Source organism: Ovis aries, chromosome 7 (genome assembly GCF_016772045.2).
Source record: "Ovis aries strain OAR_USU_Benz2616 breed Rambouillet chromosome 7, ARS-UI_Ramb_v3.0, whole genome shotgun sequence".
Classification (NCBI taxonomy): domain Eukaryota; kingdom Metazoa; phylum Chordata; class Mammalia; order Artiodactyla; family Bovidae; genus Ovis; species Ovis aries.
The window spans coordinates 34,475,451-34,495,256 of NC_056060.1; the positions used below are offsets into that span (position 1 = coordinate 34,475,451).

Here is a 19,806-nt window from a genome sequence, read left to right on the forward strand (position 1 = left end):
AAGAAGAAAAGGTCTTACCTTTGACCTCATAATGAGGTCAAAAAAAGCTTCCTACCTTATAAGTTATTGGAATTAAATGAATTGATAGCACAATGACAGATACACAAAAAATACTTGGTAAATGTTAGATATTATCTATAATTTATTTTTTAAATGACTGCTTATTGACTTGTGATGGTATTATTCTGTATATTGGTTGTGGTGATACTTACATGAAGCTACAGATATGATAAATCGCATAGTACTACACAGACACACAAATGAGTGCATATGTAGCTGGAGAAATCGGAATAAGCTCTGTGGATTGTATGGATGTGAATTTTCTGATATTTATACTATAATTATATAAAACATTAACATTGGGGGAGGCTGGATGAAGAATGCATGGAACCTCTATATTTCTTTGCAGTTGTCTATGAATCTAGAATTATTTCCAAATGAAGTATTTTTAAAATTACTGCTTATTGAAGATTGGGTCTCTAAATTATATAAACATCTCTCTGATGAGCTACTGGGACGTTTCTATGGTTATGTTTCTAACATTTGTATTGTGCCTTTTTTAGGAGGAATTGAGACTGGATCCATCACAGAGATGTTTGGAGAATTCCGAACTGGGAAGACTCAGATCTGTCATACATTGGCTGTAACATGCCAGGTGAGCTGTTGGGGCTCTGCCTAATCATATCAGCAAGAATGAGTTGATTCCTGCTACTGGCAAGCATCTGTTAGCATGGACCAAAAAAGCACTTTCTCTGTCTTCAAAAATGCGAGGGGGACTTTCCTGGCAGGGCCAGTGGTTCAGACTCTGAGCTCCCTCTGCAGGGGCACAGGTTCAGTTCCTGGTAGGGTATTGAACCTGTGCATGCTGCGTGACTCAGCCACAAAAGAAGAAGAATGCTGTGGCTAATTAGAAGACAGGTTGCTACTGTAGGACTTCCAGACAGCTCGGAAACTTTCAGATTATTAATTTCACATACATTCTTGCTATCCACTAGGCCTCTCCTGGCTTTTTCTGCCCTCTTCACTAGTTTAGATTTATGATTCTTCATTAAAGTCATTCCTTTACAGATACCCTCAGATTTACACTCCCCATCTGAAGAGATGCCGTTCTTAGATGAACCCTATCTGTTTTCAGTGCCTGATTTCCCCAATAGCTGATCATACTAGAGAAAAATCTTAACATAAAGCTGGTTGACCTCACTTTAAATTTAAGATGACAGGCTTTAACATTCAATACCGCTTGGCAGATCTCCTGAAAATTTTTCATTCAGGCAACGTTTTCCTCCACTCAGTAAGAATCTTCGTAATTTCTCCTTTTTCCTCAAAATTTCATGCTTCTCTTCAGCCTCACTGTTAGCCAAATTAATCTAAACTGTTCTTCACATCAAAACTATAAACTCACGTAGCTTTTATAAAAATTTTATGAAGTATAGTTGATTTACAATGTTATGTTAATTTCCGCTATCTAGTAAAGTGGTTCAGTTATACTAATAAGTACATTTTTTTTTCATATTCTTTCCCATTGTGGTTTGTCGCAGGATTGTATTTGTTTATCTGGCTGCATTAGGTCTTAGCTGCACCATGCAGCTTGTAGGATCTTTGTTGCGTCATGTAGGATCTTTCACTGCAGCGTGCGGACTCTCTAGTTGTGGCACACGGGCTAGGTAGTTGCATTGCTCAGGTTCCGGAGCATGCGGGCTCTAGTTGTGGCCATGGGCTTAACTGCTTCACAGCATATGGGATCTTAGTTCTCCAGTGAAGGATCGAACCCATGCCCTTTGCACTGCATGGTGGATTCTTAACCACTGGGTCACCAGGGAAGTCTCTTGTAACAGAACATTGAATGTAGTTCCTTGTACTGTATAGTAGGACCTTGTTGCTTATCCATTCTGTATAATACTTTGCAGCTGCTAATCCCAAACTCCCAATCTATCCATCCCCAACATCCCCCTCCTCCGACTTTTCTCTATGTCTGTTTTGTAGATAAGTCCATTTGTGGTACATTTAATTTATTTTTTAAAATATAAATTTATTTACTTTAGTTGGAGGTTAATTACTTTGATCACATTTTAGATTCCATGTGTAAATGATATCACATGGTGTTTGTCTTTCTCTTTCAGACTTAGTTCACTTAGTGTGATAATCTCTAGGTCCCTCCATGTTGCTGCAGATGGCAGTATTTCATTCATTTTTATGGCTGCGTAGTACTCCATTGTATATCTGTATAGTAGTCCATGGAGTAGTATTTCATTGTATATATGCACATCTTCTTTATCCATTCATCTGTCAGTGGACATTTAGGTTGCTTCTATGTCTTAGCTGTTATGATAGTGCTGCTGTGAACACACGGGTGCATGTATCTTTTAGAACTAAAGTTTTGTCTGGGTATATGCCCAAGAGTAGGATTCCTGGAGCATATGGTAACTCTATTTTTAGTTTTTTGAGGAGCCTCCATACTGTTTTCCACAGTGGCTATACCAATTTACATTCCTACCCACAGTGTAGGAGGGTTCCTTTTTCTCCACAACCTCCCCAGCATTTGTTATTTGTAGGCTGTTTAATGAGGGCCATTCTGACTGGTGTAAGGTAAATCCATCGATCTATAGCCACCTTTTCTTACCTTGGGTTACAGTAGAGAGTGTCTCTTTTCCTTTCAAAGGCCCTACCATTGTGATCTGGTTACCATGCCTTGCCAATTTTCCAAGGACTCTGCTCCTTCTGTTTTCCTGTCTACCTCTTTATTAAATTATTTTCATTGTTACGCAAGCATGCCTGGTATCTCCTACATTAGGGAAAAAACTTACCTAGATGCCTTCTGTTTCTTCTTTGTTTGCTTTGCTAGGATGGATTTGGGAACAGACACAATGAGTTAAACAATTCCTAAGCAATTCATAAACAATTCCTAAACAATTCATATCGCATTTAAGTAGTAGCTACAGGAATCAAACCCAACTTCAGAGCCCATGCTCTTAAAACTCATTAAAGTATTACCTGGCTTGTAGTAACTGACTAGTTCTCTACTGTATTGCTACTGCCTAAGTCAGTACTCAGTAAATACTGGAATGAATGGAGGTGATTGAGTTAGATGTCCTAAGGCATACCAAGCTTCAATATGTGAACTGTGAACTTCCAGATGTTCAAGCTGGTTTTAGAAAAGGCAGAGGAAACAGATCAAATTGCCAACATCTGCTGGATCATGGAAAAAGCAAGAGAGTTCCAGAAAAAACATCTATTTCGGCTTTATTGACTATACCAAAGCCTTTTTTTTTTTTTTTTTAAATTTTAAAATCTTTAATTCTTACATGCGTTCCCAAACATGAACCCCCCTCCCACCTCCCTCCCCATAACATCTCTCTGGGTCATCCCCATGCACCAGCCCCAAGCATGCTGTATCCTGCGTCAGACATAGACTGGCGATTCGATTCTTACATGATAGTATACATGTTAGAATACCATTCTCCCAAATCATCCCACCCTCTCTCTCTCCCTCTGAGTCCAAAAGTCCGTTATACACATCTGTGTCTTTTTTGCTATCTTGCATACAGGGTCGTCATTGCCATCTTTCTAAATTCCATATATATGTGTTAGTACACTGTATTGTATACCAAAGCCTTTGACTGTGCGGATCACAATAAACTGTGGAAAATTCTGAAAGAGATGGGAATACCAGACCACCTGACCTGCCTCTTGAGAAACCTGTATGCAGGTCAGGAAGCAACAGTTAGGACTGGACATGGAACAACAGACTGGTTTCAAATAGGAAAAGGAGGACGTCAAGGCTGTATATTGTCACCCTGCTTATTTAACTTATATGCAAAGTACATCATGAGAAACGCTGGGCTGGAAAAAGCACAAGCTGGAATCAAGATTGTGGGGAGAAATAAATATCAATAACCTCAGATATGCAGATGACACCACTCTTATGACAGAAAGTGAAGAGGAACTAAAAAGCCTCTTGAAGAAAGTGAAAGTGGAGAGTGAAAAAGTTGGCTTAAAGCTCAACATTCAGAAAACTAAGATCATGGCATCTGGTCCCATCACTTCATGGGAAATAGTTGGGGAAACAGTGGAAACAGTGTCAGACTTTATTTTGGGGGGTCCAAAATCACTGCAGATGGTGATTGCAGCCATGAAATTAAAAGACGCTTACTCCTTGGAAAAAAGGTTATGACCAACCTAGATAGCATATTGGAAAGCAGAGACATTACTTTGCCAACAAAGGTCCGTCTAGTAAAGGCTATAGTTTTTCCAGTGGTGATGTATGGATGTGAGAGTTAGACTGTGAAGAAAGCTGAGTGCCGAATAATTGATGCTTTTGAACTGTGGTGTTGGAGAAGACTCTTGAGAGTCCCTTAGACTGCAAGGAGATCCAGCCAGTCCATTCTAAAGGAGATTGGTCCTGGGTGTTCTTTGGAAGGAATGATGCTAAAGCTGAAACTCCAGTACTTTGGCCACCTCATGCGAAGAGTTGACTCATTGGAAAACACTCTGATGCTGGGAGGGATTGGGGGCAGGAGGAGAAGGGGACGACAGAGGATGAGATGGCTGGATGGCATCACCGACTCGATGGACGTGAGTCTGAGTGAACTCATGGAGTTGGTGATGGTCAGGGAGGCCTAGCGTGCTGCGATTCATGGGGTCGCAGAGTCAGACACGACAGAGCGACTGAACTGAAGGCATGCCTGATATATTAGTAAATAAAAAATACAGGGGAAGTAGCATAATAATTTAAGGAAGAAACAGGATTCCATCACACTAGAGTAATCATTGAATATTTTATGGGAGAAAGAGATTAGACCAGGATCCTGAAGAATGCTAAATTATCCAGGTAAATAAACTAAAAAACTATAGGGAATGGATGAACAGGGCAGAGACAGGGGAGCATAACATAATACGACAAAATAAGCCCACTTACCTAGCTCAGAAGTTGTATTTGGACAAATTGTAGGAGACAAACCTTTGAAAAGGACACATCAAGACCATTTTACAAGTTCTTGACCAAAATATAAGAAGTATAGACTTGATTCTATAGATAGTGGGGATAATTCAGCATTTTTCAACAGAAGAGAAGCATGAGCAAATTTTCAAAAATATTCTGGTAGCAACTTGTTTAATGAACTGAAAGGAGAGGCTGGAGCTAAGGATAGCTGCAGTTTAATTATTATAAACTCATGTTCATCGAGTTGGTGATGCCATCCAACCATCTCATCCTCTGTCATCCCTTTCTCCTGCCTTCAGTCTTTCCCAGCATCAGGATCTTTTCCAGTGAGTCAGCTCTTCGCATCAAGTGGCCAAAGTATTGGAGTTTTAGCTTCAGCATCAGTCCTTCCAATGAATATTCAAGACTGATTTCCTTTAGGGTGGACTGGCTGGATCTCCTGGCTGTCCAGGGGACTCTCCAGAGTCTTCTTCAACACCACAGTTCAAAAATATCAATTCTTCGGTGCTCAGCTGTCTTTATAGTCCATCTCTCACATCCATCATGACTACTGGAAAATCCATAGCTTTGACTAGACAGACCTTCGTTGGCAAAGTAATGTCTCTGCTTTTTAATATACTGTCTAGGTTGGTCGTAACTTTTCCAAGGAACAAGCGTCTTTTAATTTCATGGCTGCAGTCACCATGTGCAGTGATTTTGGAGCCCCCAAAAATGAAGTCTGTCACTGTTTCCATTGTTTCCTCATCTGTTTACAATGAAGTGATGGGACCGGATGCCATGATCTTAGTTTTCTGAATGCTGAGCTTTAAGCCAACTTTTTCACTCTCTTTCACTTTCATCAAGAGTCTCTTAGTTCTTCTTTGCTTTCAGCCATAAGGGTGGTGTCATCTTCATATCTGAGGTTATTGATATTTCTCCTGGCAGTCTTGATTCCAGCTTGAGCTTCATCCAGCTCAGCATTTCTCATGATGTACTCTGCATAAAAGTTAAATAAGCAGGGTGGCAATATACAGCTTTGACGTACTCCTTTCCCAGTTTGGAACCAGTCTGTTGTTCCATGTCCAGTTCTAACTGTTGCTTCTTGACCTGGTACAGATTTCTCATGAGGCAGGTCAGATGGTCTGATATTCCCATCTCTTCCAGAATTTTCCACAATTTGTTGTGATCCACAACAGTCAAAGGCTTTGGCATAGTCAACAAAGCCCAAATAGATGTTTTTCTGGAACTCTCTTGCTTTTTCGATGATCCAGCGGATGTTGGCAATTTGATCTCTGGTTCTCTGCCTTTTCTAAATCCAGATTGAACATCTGGAAGTTCACTGTTCATGTACTATTGAAGCCTGGCTTGGAGAATTTTGAGCATTACTTTGCTAGCATGTGAGATGAGTACGATTGTGTGGTAGTTTTACAGGTTAAATATGCATTTAATGCACCTAGCCTACTGAACATCATAGCTTAGCCCAGCTTACCTTAAACATGCTCAGAACACTTACATTAGCCTGCAGTTAGGCAAAATCATCTAACACAAAGCCTGTTTTGTAATAAAGTGTTGAATGTCTCATATATAGTTTATTGCATACTATACTGAAAGAACCAGAATGTAAGTGTACGAGCTGTTTGCCCTCCAGCTCAAGTGGCTGACTGGGAGCACAGTGTGGTTGCCCAGTACTTTGAAAGTGTTGTACAGCAAATGACTCACCTGGGAAAAGACTGAAATTCAGAGTTTTGGTTTGCACTAAATTTGTATCACTTTCACACCATGGTAAAGTTGAAGGATTGTAAATCAAGCCATAGTTAAGTTGGAAACTGTCTAGATAGATTACACTCACTCCTCCCAAGGACACAACTTACCAATGGAGTTAAAGAATAACTGAAAGGAAATCTGCCTTCTTTAGTCACTATGACAGAGGGGACTTCCTGGTATCTTACCATCCAATGTGAGTTCTTATCCTCTCAACAAAATAACATTCATTCTTGGAACTTATAAATTTAAACATCAAATATAAATTGTTCTCTTTTGTGTGTTTTTCCTTTTGAAACAAATTATGAACTACCACTTATAGTTTATCCTGTATTTAAGAGCAGTTTATAAAAATGTTTGTTACATCACTGTAGTGCTATGTTATAAAAATGGCATGTGCCACTAAAAAAATATGGATTTTGTTAGGACTGTGTCTTGGATAGAGTTCACATTTAGTGAAACACATATATCTGCAGAGGCTTATATTATGAGACTGATTCTCTCAAGTCACCCAAGAAAATCTGTCTCTTTTTTTTTTTTTTCATCTTACAGATAATGTGCATCAGTCAACACTACTGTCTTGAAGTGGTCAGTACCATTGCTTGAGATAGGAAAATATTTTCATTCTGCATGAATAAAAGTTTATCTAATGACAAGAGGCCCAACTTGGTCTCCTGTTTTTCTCATCATTTTCCTTTCTCATTTCTCATTTTGATTGTCTCTCTGTCCTCCGTAACTGCTGATCTTTTCCATTGCAACCAAAATGTCACCACACGACAGCCACATTAGGATTCCAATGTCAAGTAGACCTAAGCTATGTTGGCTCACCTCATAAATAACTCCAAGGAGAAAAGAGGGGGATATAAGAACTTTTAAGATAGAGGGGAAGCGTTGAGAAGAGGAACAGAGGTACAGTCAAGCTGCCGGAGCTACAGCTTATTGCTCAAGCACCATTAGAAAATCTTAGCTAAAAGGAAATAGAACTATTTAAAATATCACTCAGATGTTGGTCATCTGATATGATATGTGACCTTTATAAATAGAAATGTTTTCCCTATGTTGTTTTGACAGGGATTCATGTGGAATAAATAGAGTACATTACTCAATATCTGTAGTTGCCATTGGCAACTGAGCGTAGCATGCTGATGCTCTTAAGTTGTACAGACTCCTGTCTCAGGAATGTTTATTAGTCAGATAATGCCTGTTTACAATAAACTGAAGCAATATTCTAAAACATACCCTCTCTATAAAAACAACTGAACATTCACAGTTGGCTGAATAACTGGATCTTTGATATTTTTGTCAGAGAAAAAAAGTTCTAATTCATTAGTAATAGAAAGGATGACATGTGGCTAGCCTAAGAGCTGGAACCAGAGGTATAGAGAGGCTGTTAGATTAGTATTTAAATCTAAATATTATCACCTCTTATTTTTTCAGATTTTCTCGACTTAATGAAGTGAAACCCTGTTATGTATCAGATCTGTCTAATAGTGAAGTTATATAAAGTTAAGAGTCATACTTAGGTTATAAAAATGAATAGCCCGTGTTTGTTCACAGTACTAGAATAATTTTAAAATCCTGAGAGGACAGTATTAAGTACCAATTTTAAATGGACATGCCCTTGACAGAAAATATGTCTTAGAAAACTTTTCACATACAATCAAGAATATATGTAGAATGAATTTATACCATAGCATTATAAAATGGTGCAAGTTCGAAACAGCGTGCATCATTATGAAATAAGATTAAATTATGGTTGTTGTGGTTGTTCAGTCACTAAGTCGTGTCCGACTCTTTGCAATCTCATGAACTGCAGCATGCCAGCCTTCTCTGCCCTTCACTATTTCTGTGTTTGCTCAAACTTATGTTCATTGAGTTAGTGATGCCATCCAACTGTCTCATCCTCTGTTGCCCCCTTCTCTTGCCCTCAGTCTCTCCCAGCATCAGAGTCTTTTCCAGTGAGTCAGCTCTTTGCATCAGGTGGCCAAAGTACTGGAGCTTAAGCATCAGTCCTTCCATTGAATATTCAGGGTTGATTTCCTTTAGGATTGACTGGTTTGATCTCCTTGCTGTCCAAGGGACTCTCAGTAGTCTTCTCTAGCACCACAGTTCAAAAGCATCAGTTCTTCAGCGCTGAGCCTTCTTTATGGTCCCACGCTCACATACATACATGACTACTGGACAAACCATAGCTTTGACTATATGAACCTCTGTCGGCAAAGTGATGTCTCTGCTTATGGTACTAGGCAGTTATTACAAATAGCAACCTTGGTGGTCAGCCCAGCAACACGAGATGGCTGAGGTGACACTGGAAGAGTGAGGCAGAGGAGACAAAATGAGCAGGGGTGTACGGCACATAGTCCATCCCCCTGTGACCAGGCCAGCAGTCCACTTCTCTGCTGTCAGTCTGCCTACCAATGCCCTGTCCAGACACTCATGGCCTCCCTTCTGCCCAAGGAGGTCTGTTTAGCTGGAAAAGAACTCATGCTAGTACTAAAGATGCAGAAAGTGAGAGAAAGAACCTCATTCATTTTAATTCCTATGGACTTAGGCCCCTGAATGTCAAATTTTCTCCTCCCCCAAAAGCAAGGCAGTTTCAGCTTTCTGAAGACATTCTTCCATTATATATATATCTTTTGCTGTTTCCACAAATTCCTATGGTTTGAAAAATTTTATCTGCCAGCCTACCAAATGACAACATAATCATTTTCGCCTTTCCAAATTAACGAAGCCTTCTGTAATTGAATATATGCTAAAGTCAGTGCCCTAGAGGTAGAGGATAGCTTGAGTCTTCCAGATGCCTTCTATATGTCAGGCACTGTGCTAAACACTTGGCATGAATTATCTAACCTTCAAAACAGTGCCATAGGTAGGTTTTATTACATATTACACGAAATGTAAAAACTGAGGATTAATATTCTCAGGGTCACATAGCAAGTGGCAGAGTCACATATATAAAAAGTGTTTGTATGAAAATACACAGAAAATGATCTGGGAGATGGGAGTTTTTAAAAGAAGAAAATTCCCTTTTTTTTTTTTAACTCTACTTATTTCTATATTGCTTGAATTTTTAATACAAGCATGTAGTACTTTTGTAATTTTGAAAAAAAAATCCTTTTTCTTAGAAATCAGAAAAGACAAAATTTTGGCACTACCAGGCACTTAGTGTAAACTGTTGTAAGGGATTTTCCTCAGAATTTAAAGGTTCCAAACTAGATTTCAAGGGTGGAAACTACCATTTAGCCACATTCACTTAAAATTTGTAGAACTCAGTATCTGGTATGGGATAGGTAGCCTAAAGCAGATTTCCCTGAAGAGCTCAAGAGACAATTTTCCTGGCATTCCTCCATCTTCTTTCTTTTTTAAAAAAACTGATTATTTTTCCTTTTCTACGTTTGTTTATTTTCAATATCTGTGTACTGTTGGAGCAAACACCTATTAAATGTGCTAGGGGATGCCCCTGGGGTATTTGCCAATTTCCTTCAGCAACCCGAAGGAATGAACTCTGCTCAGTAAATATGAGCTCTGCTCATTTAAGTGTGATCTGGATATGATAAAATGAATTGGCTGTTGGATCAGAGTCTCTTGCTTATTAAAGCTAAGTAAATGATCTTCCAAATTGCCTTGAGAGGCTTGATCAGTCTTTTGCTGGTATACAATGATAGAAATTTTTTAATTGGAAGAAGTGTATGTGTTTTAAAAAAAGAATTTTATCACTTTGGTATATATTTCCAAGCACTCTTCAACTCTGGCCAGACTCTAGCCTCACAATGACCTCCATACCTACTACTAGATGTACTTCTCTCAGAAGTGAGTGTCTCCTCCCTAGATCTTATTGTCACTTTATTTTTCCTTTTGCTTTACTGGGAGCGGAAGCAATTATAGGCCCATCAGAAGGAAGTTGTTCAGTTATATCAGAAGTACAGTGTCATTTCCACTGTTCTTTTTCTCTCTAGCTTCCCATTGACCGAGGTGGAGGTGAAGGAAAGGCCATGTACATTGACACCGAAGGTACCTTTAGGCCAGAACGGCTGCTAGCAGTGGCTGAGAGGTAGGTCACCGGATCAGACGAGAAATACAGCTCCATCTGTCACTGTAGTGATTGCCAGGGTTAGTCTGGCTGAAGGGTGTCTTTTCCTCTCTCTTATTGCTCCATATCCCAAAATTGTATGTGTGTTTCAAAAGAATAACCTTAGAGAAAAACATGCTTCTTTAGTTAAAAAACCTGTGAGTTGCTGTCAAGCTGGATAAAAAACAAGATCAACTATATGCTGCCTTCTAGAGAACCAGTTTAGATTCAAAGACCCAAATAGGCTGAAACTAAAAAGATGGAAAAAAATATTGCATGCAAATAGTAACCATAGAGGGCTGGAGTAGCTATACTAATACCAGACAAAATAGACTTTTAGACCAAAAAAAGTACTAATTGAGGCAAAGAGGAACATCTTATAACTAAAAGGTCAGTTCATCCAGACAGTATAATAAATATATATACACTTAGTAGAGCCTCAAAATATGTGCATAATTGTTGGGGACTAATACCTCACTCTCAGTAATGAATAGAGCATTTATCAGATGCCCTGATAAAGAGCATCTACAAAAACCTACAGCTGGCATAATTTTTAATGGTGAAAATCTGAATGTTTTCTTCTTAAGATTGGGAATAAGGCAAGGATCTCCACACTCACCACTTATATTTCACATTGTACTGAAGGTCCCAGCCAGGGCAAGAAAATGAAGTAAAAAGCATTCGGATTGGAATAGAAAATATAAACTATCTTAATTAATCAATGACATGATCCTATATGTAGAAAATCTTAAGAAGCTACACACACAAAAAAAACTACTAAAACTAAATTAGTTCAAAGGATGCAAATCTCAATATGCAAAAATCCATTGTATTTCTATATACTAGCAATAAACAATTCAAAAATTAAGAAAATAATTCCATTCACAGTAGTATCAAAAAGAATGAAATAGTAATAAATTTAACAGAAGTCCAAGACTTGTACGCTGATAGCTACCATTGCTGAAAGAAACTGAAGAAGATCTACATAGAGAAACATTTCACATTCATGGATTGGAAGATGTGATTTTATTAAAAATGGTAATTATCCCTCAGATTGATCTACAAATTCAATACAGTGCCTATTGAAATTCCACCAACCTTTTTTCCAGATACTGACAAGCTGAATATAAAATTAATATAGAAATATCAAGGACCCAGAATAGCCAAAACATTCTTGGAGGAGAAAAAAGAACAAAATTGGAGGTCTCAGTTTTCCCAATTTTAAAACTTACTAATAAACAACAGTAATCAAGACAGTGTGGTGCTGCCTTAAGGATAGACATATGGATCGTGGAATAGAATCGAGAGTTGACAGTGAAAACAGTGTGACATTTAAACATAAATTTGCCATATAATCCAGCAATTACACTCTGGTTATGTACCCAAGAGGTATGTAAACATGTCCAAACAGAGACTTGTTTGTGGGTGTTTATAAGTATCATTAAATAGCCAAAACCTAGAAACAACCCAATTGTCCATCCACTGATGAATGAATAAATAAAATGTGGCGTATCCATACAATGGAATACTATTAAACAGCTAAAAGGAATGACATGTTATAACATGGATAAACCCCAACAACATGCTAAATGACAGAAGCTAGACAGGAAAAACCAAATATAATTCCATTTATATGAAATTTCCAGAAGGAAAATCTATAGAGACAGTAGATGCATGGTTGCCTGGGGCAGGGAGTAGGAACAGAAAGTAACTGCAGATCGAGTGGAGAAATCTTTCTGAGCAATGGAGATGTCCTAAAACTGAGTTATTAGAGTCATTGAATTTTACACTTAAAACACATCAATTTTATGGTATATAAATTATACCTCAGAAAAGCTGATAAAGAATTTGTACATTTTTGGGGGACCTCCCTAGTGGTCCAGTAGCTAAGACTGCACTCCCAATGCAAGGGGGACTGGGTTCAATCCCTTGTCAGGGAACTGTTAATAGATCCCACATTCTGCAACTAAGACCTGGTGCAGCCAAATAAGTAATAATTTATTTTATTTTTTAAAAAAGAATTTGTAATTTTCCTCCATCCCCTAATACAGCTTTCAAATAAACTTTCAAAATTATTTTCCTTAATTTTCCCTTGTCTAAGGTCAAATATGATAATTTGATTCCTACCACACATTTTACTGAAACCTAGTGATGATTAAATGGAATTTAATTGCATGTTGAGATGTTAGATTCACATTGGAACCTGCCTTGCTAAGTTAAGGAGAATTCTCTAAGAATTCTCTTTCCCATTTTACAATTGGAGGAATCCAAGTCATCAGATGTATACCGTTGAGGCATAAAATTAGGCTGGAACAATAACTGTAGCCGTTTGCTGCTTCTTACAAAATCCCTCTCAAGAAAAAATTACTTTCTTGCAACCTGATTTTAGTTTACTAGAGATGAGTATATTGAAATGTATACTCCTTCCCAAAGTTGATTTTGGTGTTGTACAAAAACACTTTTAAGTATGCTATTTTGTTAGTTGAAGAGTTCTTTTGGATAAAGTCACTAAGATTTTGTCCAATAATATAAATGAGTGTTCAGATAGGATATATGAGATAGTAGAATATTATGAGGACTGGGACTTTGTTTTGACCATTCACTGTATCCGCAAGCCCTAGAACAGTGCATTCAATGTTTGTTAATGAACTAATATTTATTAGAGCTATGTTTATGGCTGTTTTGTCAACTAAAAGAAAAATGTTTAGAAATTTCTTTAATTCATTTTAATCACTTCTATCAGGAAAATTTTTATAATTGAGTTTATATTTATGTATACTGCATTTAAATTTATATTTCTGAGAAAGTTACAGGACAGGGCTTCCTAAGATAATTAATACCTAATTTCCTTCCACAAGAGAACAACCCTTATTGATAAATTTTTGCCATGTTTTGTTGAAGAATATTAACCCACATTCAGGTGACTAGCTCAGAGGTTTCTGAGACTCTGCTGCTGCTAAGTCACTTCAGTCGTGTCCAAGTCTGTGCAACCCCATAGACGGCAGCCCACCAGGCTCCCCTGTCCCTGGGATTCTCCAGGCAAGAACACTGGAGTGGGTTGCCATTTCCTGCAATGCATGAAAGTGAGAAGTGAAAGTGAAGTCACTCAGTCGTGTCCAACTCTTAGCGACCCCATGGACTGCAGCCTTCCAGGCTCCTCCGTCAATGGGATTCTCCGGGCGAGAGTACTGGAGTGGGGTGCCAGTGCCTTCTCTGTTCTAAGACCCTAGTCCTCCCTATAACTGCATTAGCATCACCTGGGAGATTGAAATGCAGATCCTCTGATCCTCTGGTGGCTTCCCTGGTGGCTCAGAGGTTAAAGCATCTGCCTGTCCCATGGAGGGAGGAGCCTGGTAGGCTACAGTCCATCGGGTTGCAAAGAGTCAGACACGACTGAGCGACTTCACTTTCCTCTGATTCCACTACAGATCTACAGAAGTAGAGACTATTGAGAGACTGAGGATAGGGTCCAGCAGTGGTGTGACAAGCTCCCCGGGTGATTGGGATGCTTGCTGAAGTTGGAGAACCATGGCCACAATTGCTTGCTACAGTGTCCCTACCTTTTTGGAGTGTATTTAAAATACTATGAAAGAAAGAATGACAGAACTCCCTTGAGGCAATACAGCTGAATTTCTCAAACTTACATGTTAATCACCTGAGGTTTTTTGGTTTTACTATGAAAATTCCCATTTTTTCTTCCAGTTTGATTGAGATATAATTGACGTACAGCACTATATAAGTTTTTATGTGTGTGTAGAATACTTGATGTATAGTTGATTTTTTTTATATTTGGTTGCATCTGGTCTTTTTGCTTTTTGATGGAATTCATTTTATTCTTATTTATTATTTTTAAAATATTTCAGTGTTTGGCTGTGCCAGGTCTTAGTTGCAGCATGTGAGATTTAGTCCCCTGACTAAATCTAGACTGAATCTCAAGGGATCAAACCCAAGCCCCGCACATTGAGAGATCGGAGTCTTAGCCACTGGACGACCAGAAGTCCCTGCAGCTGGTCTCGGTTGTGGCACAGGGGCACAGTAGCCCTGCCGCATGTGGGATCTTAGTTCTTCAACCGGGGATTGAACTTGTGTGCCCTGCATTGGAAGGTGGATTCTTAACCACTGGACCTCCAGAGAAGTCCCACATGTAGTTGATTTACAATATTATATTAGTTTCAGGTGTATAACATACTGATTTAATGTTTTTATAGATTATATTCCATTTAAAGTTATTAGAAAATATTGGCTACATTAAGTCCCACATATAAGTGATAACATACAGTATTTGTCTTTCTTTGTCTGACTTATTTCACTAAGCATAATGCCCTCCAGGTCTATCCATGTTGTTACAAATGACAAGATTTCATTCCTTGTTATGGCTGAGATACATTCTATTGAATATATATACCACATCTTGACCCATTCCTCTGTTGTTGGCAGGTTAGGTTGCTTCCTTATCTTGGCTGTTGTAAATAATGCTGTGAACATTAGGATGCATACATCTTTTTGAATGTCTTTTTTCTTTAGATATATACGCAGCAGTGAAATTACTAGATCATATGATAATTTAGTTTCCTGACGAACCGCCACACTATTCTCCATAGTGACTGTACAAATTTATATTCCCACGAGCAGTGCATGAGGGTTCACTTTTCTCCACATCCTTGGCAGCATTTATTTTCTTTTGGAGAATAGCTATTCTGACAGGTGTCAGGTGATAAACTCATTGTGGTTTTGACTTGTATTTCCCTAGTGATTAGTAATACAGATTTCCAGCCAGCTTTTTCCAAGTTGTAGGAACTGAAAATTCTCTACTACTTCAAGAATATAAGCACAGAGATCCCCATAATCATCTTTATGAACTCTGCTGAAAGAAAGGCCAGGATGACTCTGTTTTTCCAGTAATATCTGTATTCTGACAGCAGAAGGCAGTCTCCATTCCTGATAGTAGATTATATCAATGTTTCTTGAGGCAAAACTGGAAGGTTTATGTAGTAATTAGGTCTCGTCATTCTTTCTTCTATCTTATAGTTATGACATAAATACAGGAAATTTTATCTTCTCATCCCCATTTGGTCATGATCCTAAGGTAAACCTGTCTTCACTTCATTTTCTTGTCTCCATGCCTAGACTCAACAAATTTATCGTCATCAATCCACTTTAAAAAACAAAACACAGCTAAACTTCCTTTTGTATTGATAATGGCAAAGAATAACTGGTGAACTGTCCAGGAAAGTGCAAAGACTGGGTTTGCTAAATATGATGAATCCATTGTAAGATGTAGAAAATTCAGTTGGGTGAAGTGGGATCTCCTGATACTGAGGCTCATCTTATTGCAGGGTTATTTCAAGTGCTAGAACATTCTTTTGTTTTTCTATTCTTTTGAGTAGGAAAACAGAGAGGAAAACTACTAAAGGTAAGTCTCAGAAGAGTAGGTTTGACATAGTATATGTTTTTGTAATGATCAGAATCTTTACATAGAATAGATTGCTTCTCTTAAAAGATAAACTCTTAAGCATAGAAACTTCTGGATCTCAAGAAATTATAGCACATAGATTTTATTTCTAAGACTATTTTTTGAACTGTTACATAAGGGAGTATTATACTTTTGAACTATAATGATTTTAGGTAACCTTAATCTGAAAATATTACTTGAGTTAAAGTGATGACATATGATTCTCTTTTTGTTTGAATTATGGTTAAAAACTTCGTATTCAACAATGTTTATTCAGAATTTACTAGGTATAAAAAAAAATGTGCTAGTTGGAAAGGCATAGTCTTTTCCCTCAAGGAATTTTTAGTCTAGTAAAAGAATGGCAGGTAGCTCCTCACAAGTGCCATAAAAAGGCCTAAATCAAGTTTTCTCTAAGTGCAGAAGAAGGGGAATCACATCTATTCAAGAGATGCAGGCAAGCTTTTATAAAAGTACTGGCATTTAGCTGAGTCTTGATAGATGAATAAATCAAACCACTTTTGAAGAAATGAGATCCTATTAAGATACATTTAATGACAAGTTGACTATGCCAAAGCCTTTGGCTGTGTGGATCATAATAAACTTGTGGAAAATTCTGAAAGAGATGGGAATACTAGACCACCTGACCTGCCTCTTGAGAAACCTATATGCAGGTCAGGAAGCAACAGTTAGAACTGGACATAGAACAACAGGCTGGTTCCAGATAGGAAAAGGAGTACATCAAGGCTGTATATTGTCACCCTGCTTACTTAACTTATATGCAGAGTACATCATGAGAAATGCTGGGCTGGAAGAAACACAAGCTGGAATCAAGATTGCCGGGAGAAATATCAATAACCTCAGATATGCAGATAACACCACCCTTATGGCAGAAAGTGAAGAGGAACTAAAAAGCCTCTTGATGAAAGTAAAAGAGGAGAGTGAAAAAGTTGGCTTAAAGCTCAACATTCAGAAAACGAAGATCGTGGCATCTGGTCATATCACTTCATGGGAGATAGATGGGGAAACAGTGTCAGCCTTCATTTTTGGGAGGCTCCAAAATCACAGCAGAGGGTGATTGCAGCCATGAAATTAAAAGACGCTTACTCCTTGGAAGGAAAGTTATGACCAACTTAGACAGCACATTAAAAAGCAGAGATATTACTTTGCCAACAAAGATCAGTCTAGTCCAGGCTATGGTTTTTCCAGTGGTCATGTATGGATGTGAGAGTTGGACTGTGAAGAAAGCTGAGTGCCAAAGAATTGATGCTTTTGAACTGTGGTGTTGGAGAAGACTCTTGAGAGTCCCTTGGACTGCAAGGAGATCCAACCAGTCCATTCTGAAGGAGATCAGTCCTGGGTGTTCTTTGGAAGGAATGATGCTAAAGCTGAAACTCTAGTACTTTGGCCACCTCATGCAAAGAGTTGAATCATTGGAAAAGACTCTGATGCTGGGAGGGATTGGGGGCAGGAGGAAAAGGGGATGACAGAGGATGAGATGGCTGGATGGCATCACCGACTCGATGGACGTGAGTCTGAGTGAACTCCGGGAGATGGTGATGGACAGGGAGGCCTGGCGTGCTGCGATTCATGGAGTCGCAGAGTCAGACACGACTGAGCAACTGAACTGAACTGAACAACAAGTTGTCTAAACATGTATAATATCATATAAGAAACGAATCGCCAGTCTAGGTTCGATGCAGGATACAGGATGCTTGGGGCTGGTGCACTGGGATAACCCAGAGGGATGGTATGGGGAGGGAGGTGGCAGGGGGGTTCAAGAGTGGGAACTTATGTACACCCGTGGTGGATTCATGTTGATGTATGGCAAAACCAATACAGTATTGTAAAGTAAAAAAAAATTTTTAAACATTTTAAAAAATAGACTATCTTGAGTCTTTATGTCTTAGGTAGCAGTTACAAAGGTGAGAAAATATAAATTGTTCTAAGAAAGGTATTTTTTAATGCAAAGGTGAAAAATCATGATTGAAATATAAGATGAATTAAGGTATTACTTATTTAACCATACTAGATCCATGTCACAGATTCTATGACTGTCAACTTGTTACTAGCAAGAAAAAGGGGAGAACAGATGGAGTATACTTATTTCTCTTAAGTATAGGACTCTTACAGTTTAGAGTCCTTAGTTTTTTGAGTTTAGGAGGTTTTATTCCTATACAACAGTTTATATGATTTTGTTTAATTGATCTTTGAGTTATTGTTTTTGTTTCAGTCCTAAATCTGTCAGGCTGCCTTTTGTTTTTCCAGGAGAACATTGATTGTTTCCTTATATTTGGAAATTTCTCATTCTAGTTCAGGAGTCCTCAAAGAATAGCTTGATTTATTCTGAAGTCCTGCCGGGTAGATTACTCTAACACAGTTGCTGTTACCTCTTTCTCTGTAGTTTCCCTGGGCTTCCTAATAGAAATGGAATTATATTCTTTAGGCTTCTTACTGTCAGTTCTTACCTATCCATTCAGGTAATTTCATTGCCTTAGTTTTGTATGCAGCCTCAAAATGTTCTCTCTTCTAGATATGGCCTCTCTGGCAGTGATGTCCTGGATAATGTAGCATATGCCCGAGGGTTCAACACAGACCACCAGACCCAGCTCCTTTACCAGGCATCGGCCATGATGGTAGAGTCCAGGTATGTGGGCAGTAGAAGATACTGAACATGTTTTCCCAGAGCCCTTGGCTTGAATCTTGTACAGGCTGTGGCAAATTTGATAGTAGCTTGAATTAGAAATGGGGAGATTCAAGTTTTAGTTCCTAGTTTGACACCCTTGCTTTGTGATTTAGGTCAAGTCACTGTTAAAATATGAAACTATAATTCACCTGAACTTGTTGGAAATTTTGTTATAGGATAACTCAAGTGCATATTGTTTAAATAAATAAATAAATGTAGCCATAAATATAAAATGTTAGGGTAGGGGGAAAGGGAGCAAAATCTGACACAGGCATCTAGAAACAGGCTTCAGATTCTCTGTGTTCCCTGTAGGTATGCACTGCTAATTGTAGACAGTGCCACTGCCCTCTACAGAACGGACTATTCGGGTCGAGGTGAGCTTTCAGCCAGGCAGATGCACTTGGCCAGGTTTCTGCGGATGCTTTTGCGACTTGCTGATGAGGTAAGTTTTGTGGTAGGGACAGAGAATGCCTAATTTCAGGAGCTATGAATTCTAGTAGCCTTGCCAGGAGGCCAGAATACTGGAGTCTGGTATCAAGATATCAGTTAGATATAGAGACTTTAGTCATTCATTGCTTTGTGGGGGATGGAGTGGCAGCAGTAAGGTTCTTGGAATGTCTGACCACAAAAAATGACATTTATCCTTTCCCTGTCAGTTTGGTGTAGCAGTGGTAATCACCAACCAGGTGGTAGCCCAAGTGGATGGAGCAGCCATGTTTGCTGCAGATCCTAAAAAACCTATTGGAGGAAATATCATTGCTCACGCCTCAACAACAAGGTAAAGTGACGGGATAGGTGCTTCACTGTGGAATGTCATATTAATATGACTGTGCGGTAGACATGAAAATAACATTTCCATTTAAACCTTGTTAAAGCCGCTAGTCCATAATTAGACACAGGAGCCTTTGCTCAACCTAATTGTC

At 38.6% G+C, this 19,806-nt stretch overlaps 1 protein-coding gene across 3 annotated transcripts in view; it reads left to right on the top strand.

The window, feature by feature from the left end:
* The window catches only part of RAD51 (RAD51 recombinase), a 40,689-nt gene that overhangs the window by 14,430 nt on the left and 6,453 nt on the right, over positions 1–19,806 (top strand). For all 3 annotated transcript variants that reach the window (XM_042252290.2, XM_004010447.6, XM_027971690.3), the window contains exons 5-9: positions 564–655; positions 10,636–10,730; positions 18,731–18,844; positions 19,196–19,325; positions 19,540–19,661. In XM_042252290.2, the coding sequence (XP_042108224.1) occupies positions 564–655; positions 10,636–10,730; positions 18,731–18,844; positions 19,196–19,325; positions 19,540–19,661 (553 nt within the window). The remainder of the gene's footprint in view (positions 1–563; positions 656–10,635; positions 10,731–18,730; positions 18,845–19,195; positions 19,326–19,539; positions 19,662–19,806) is intronic.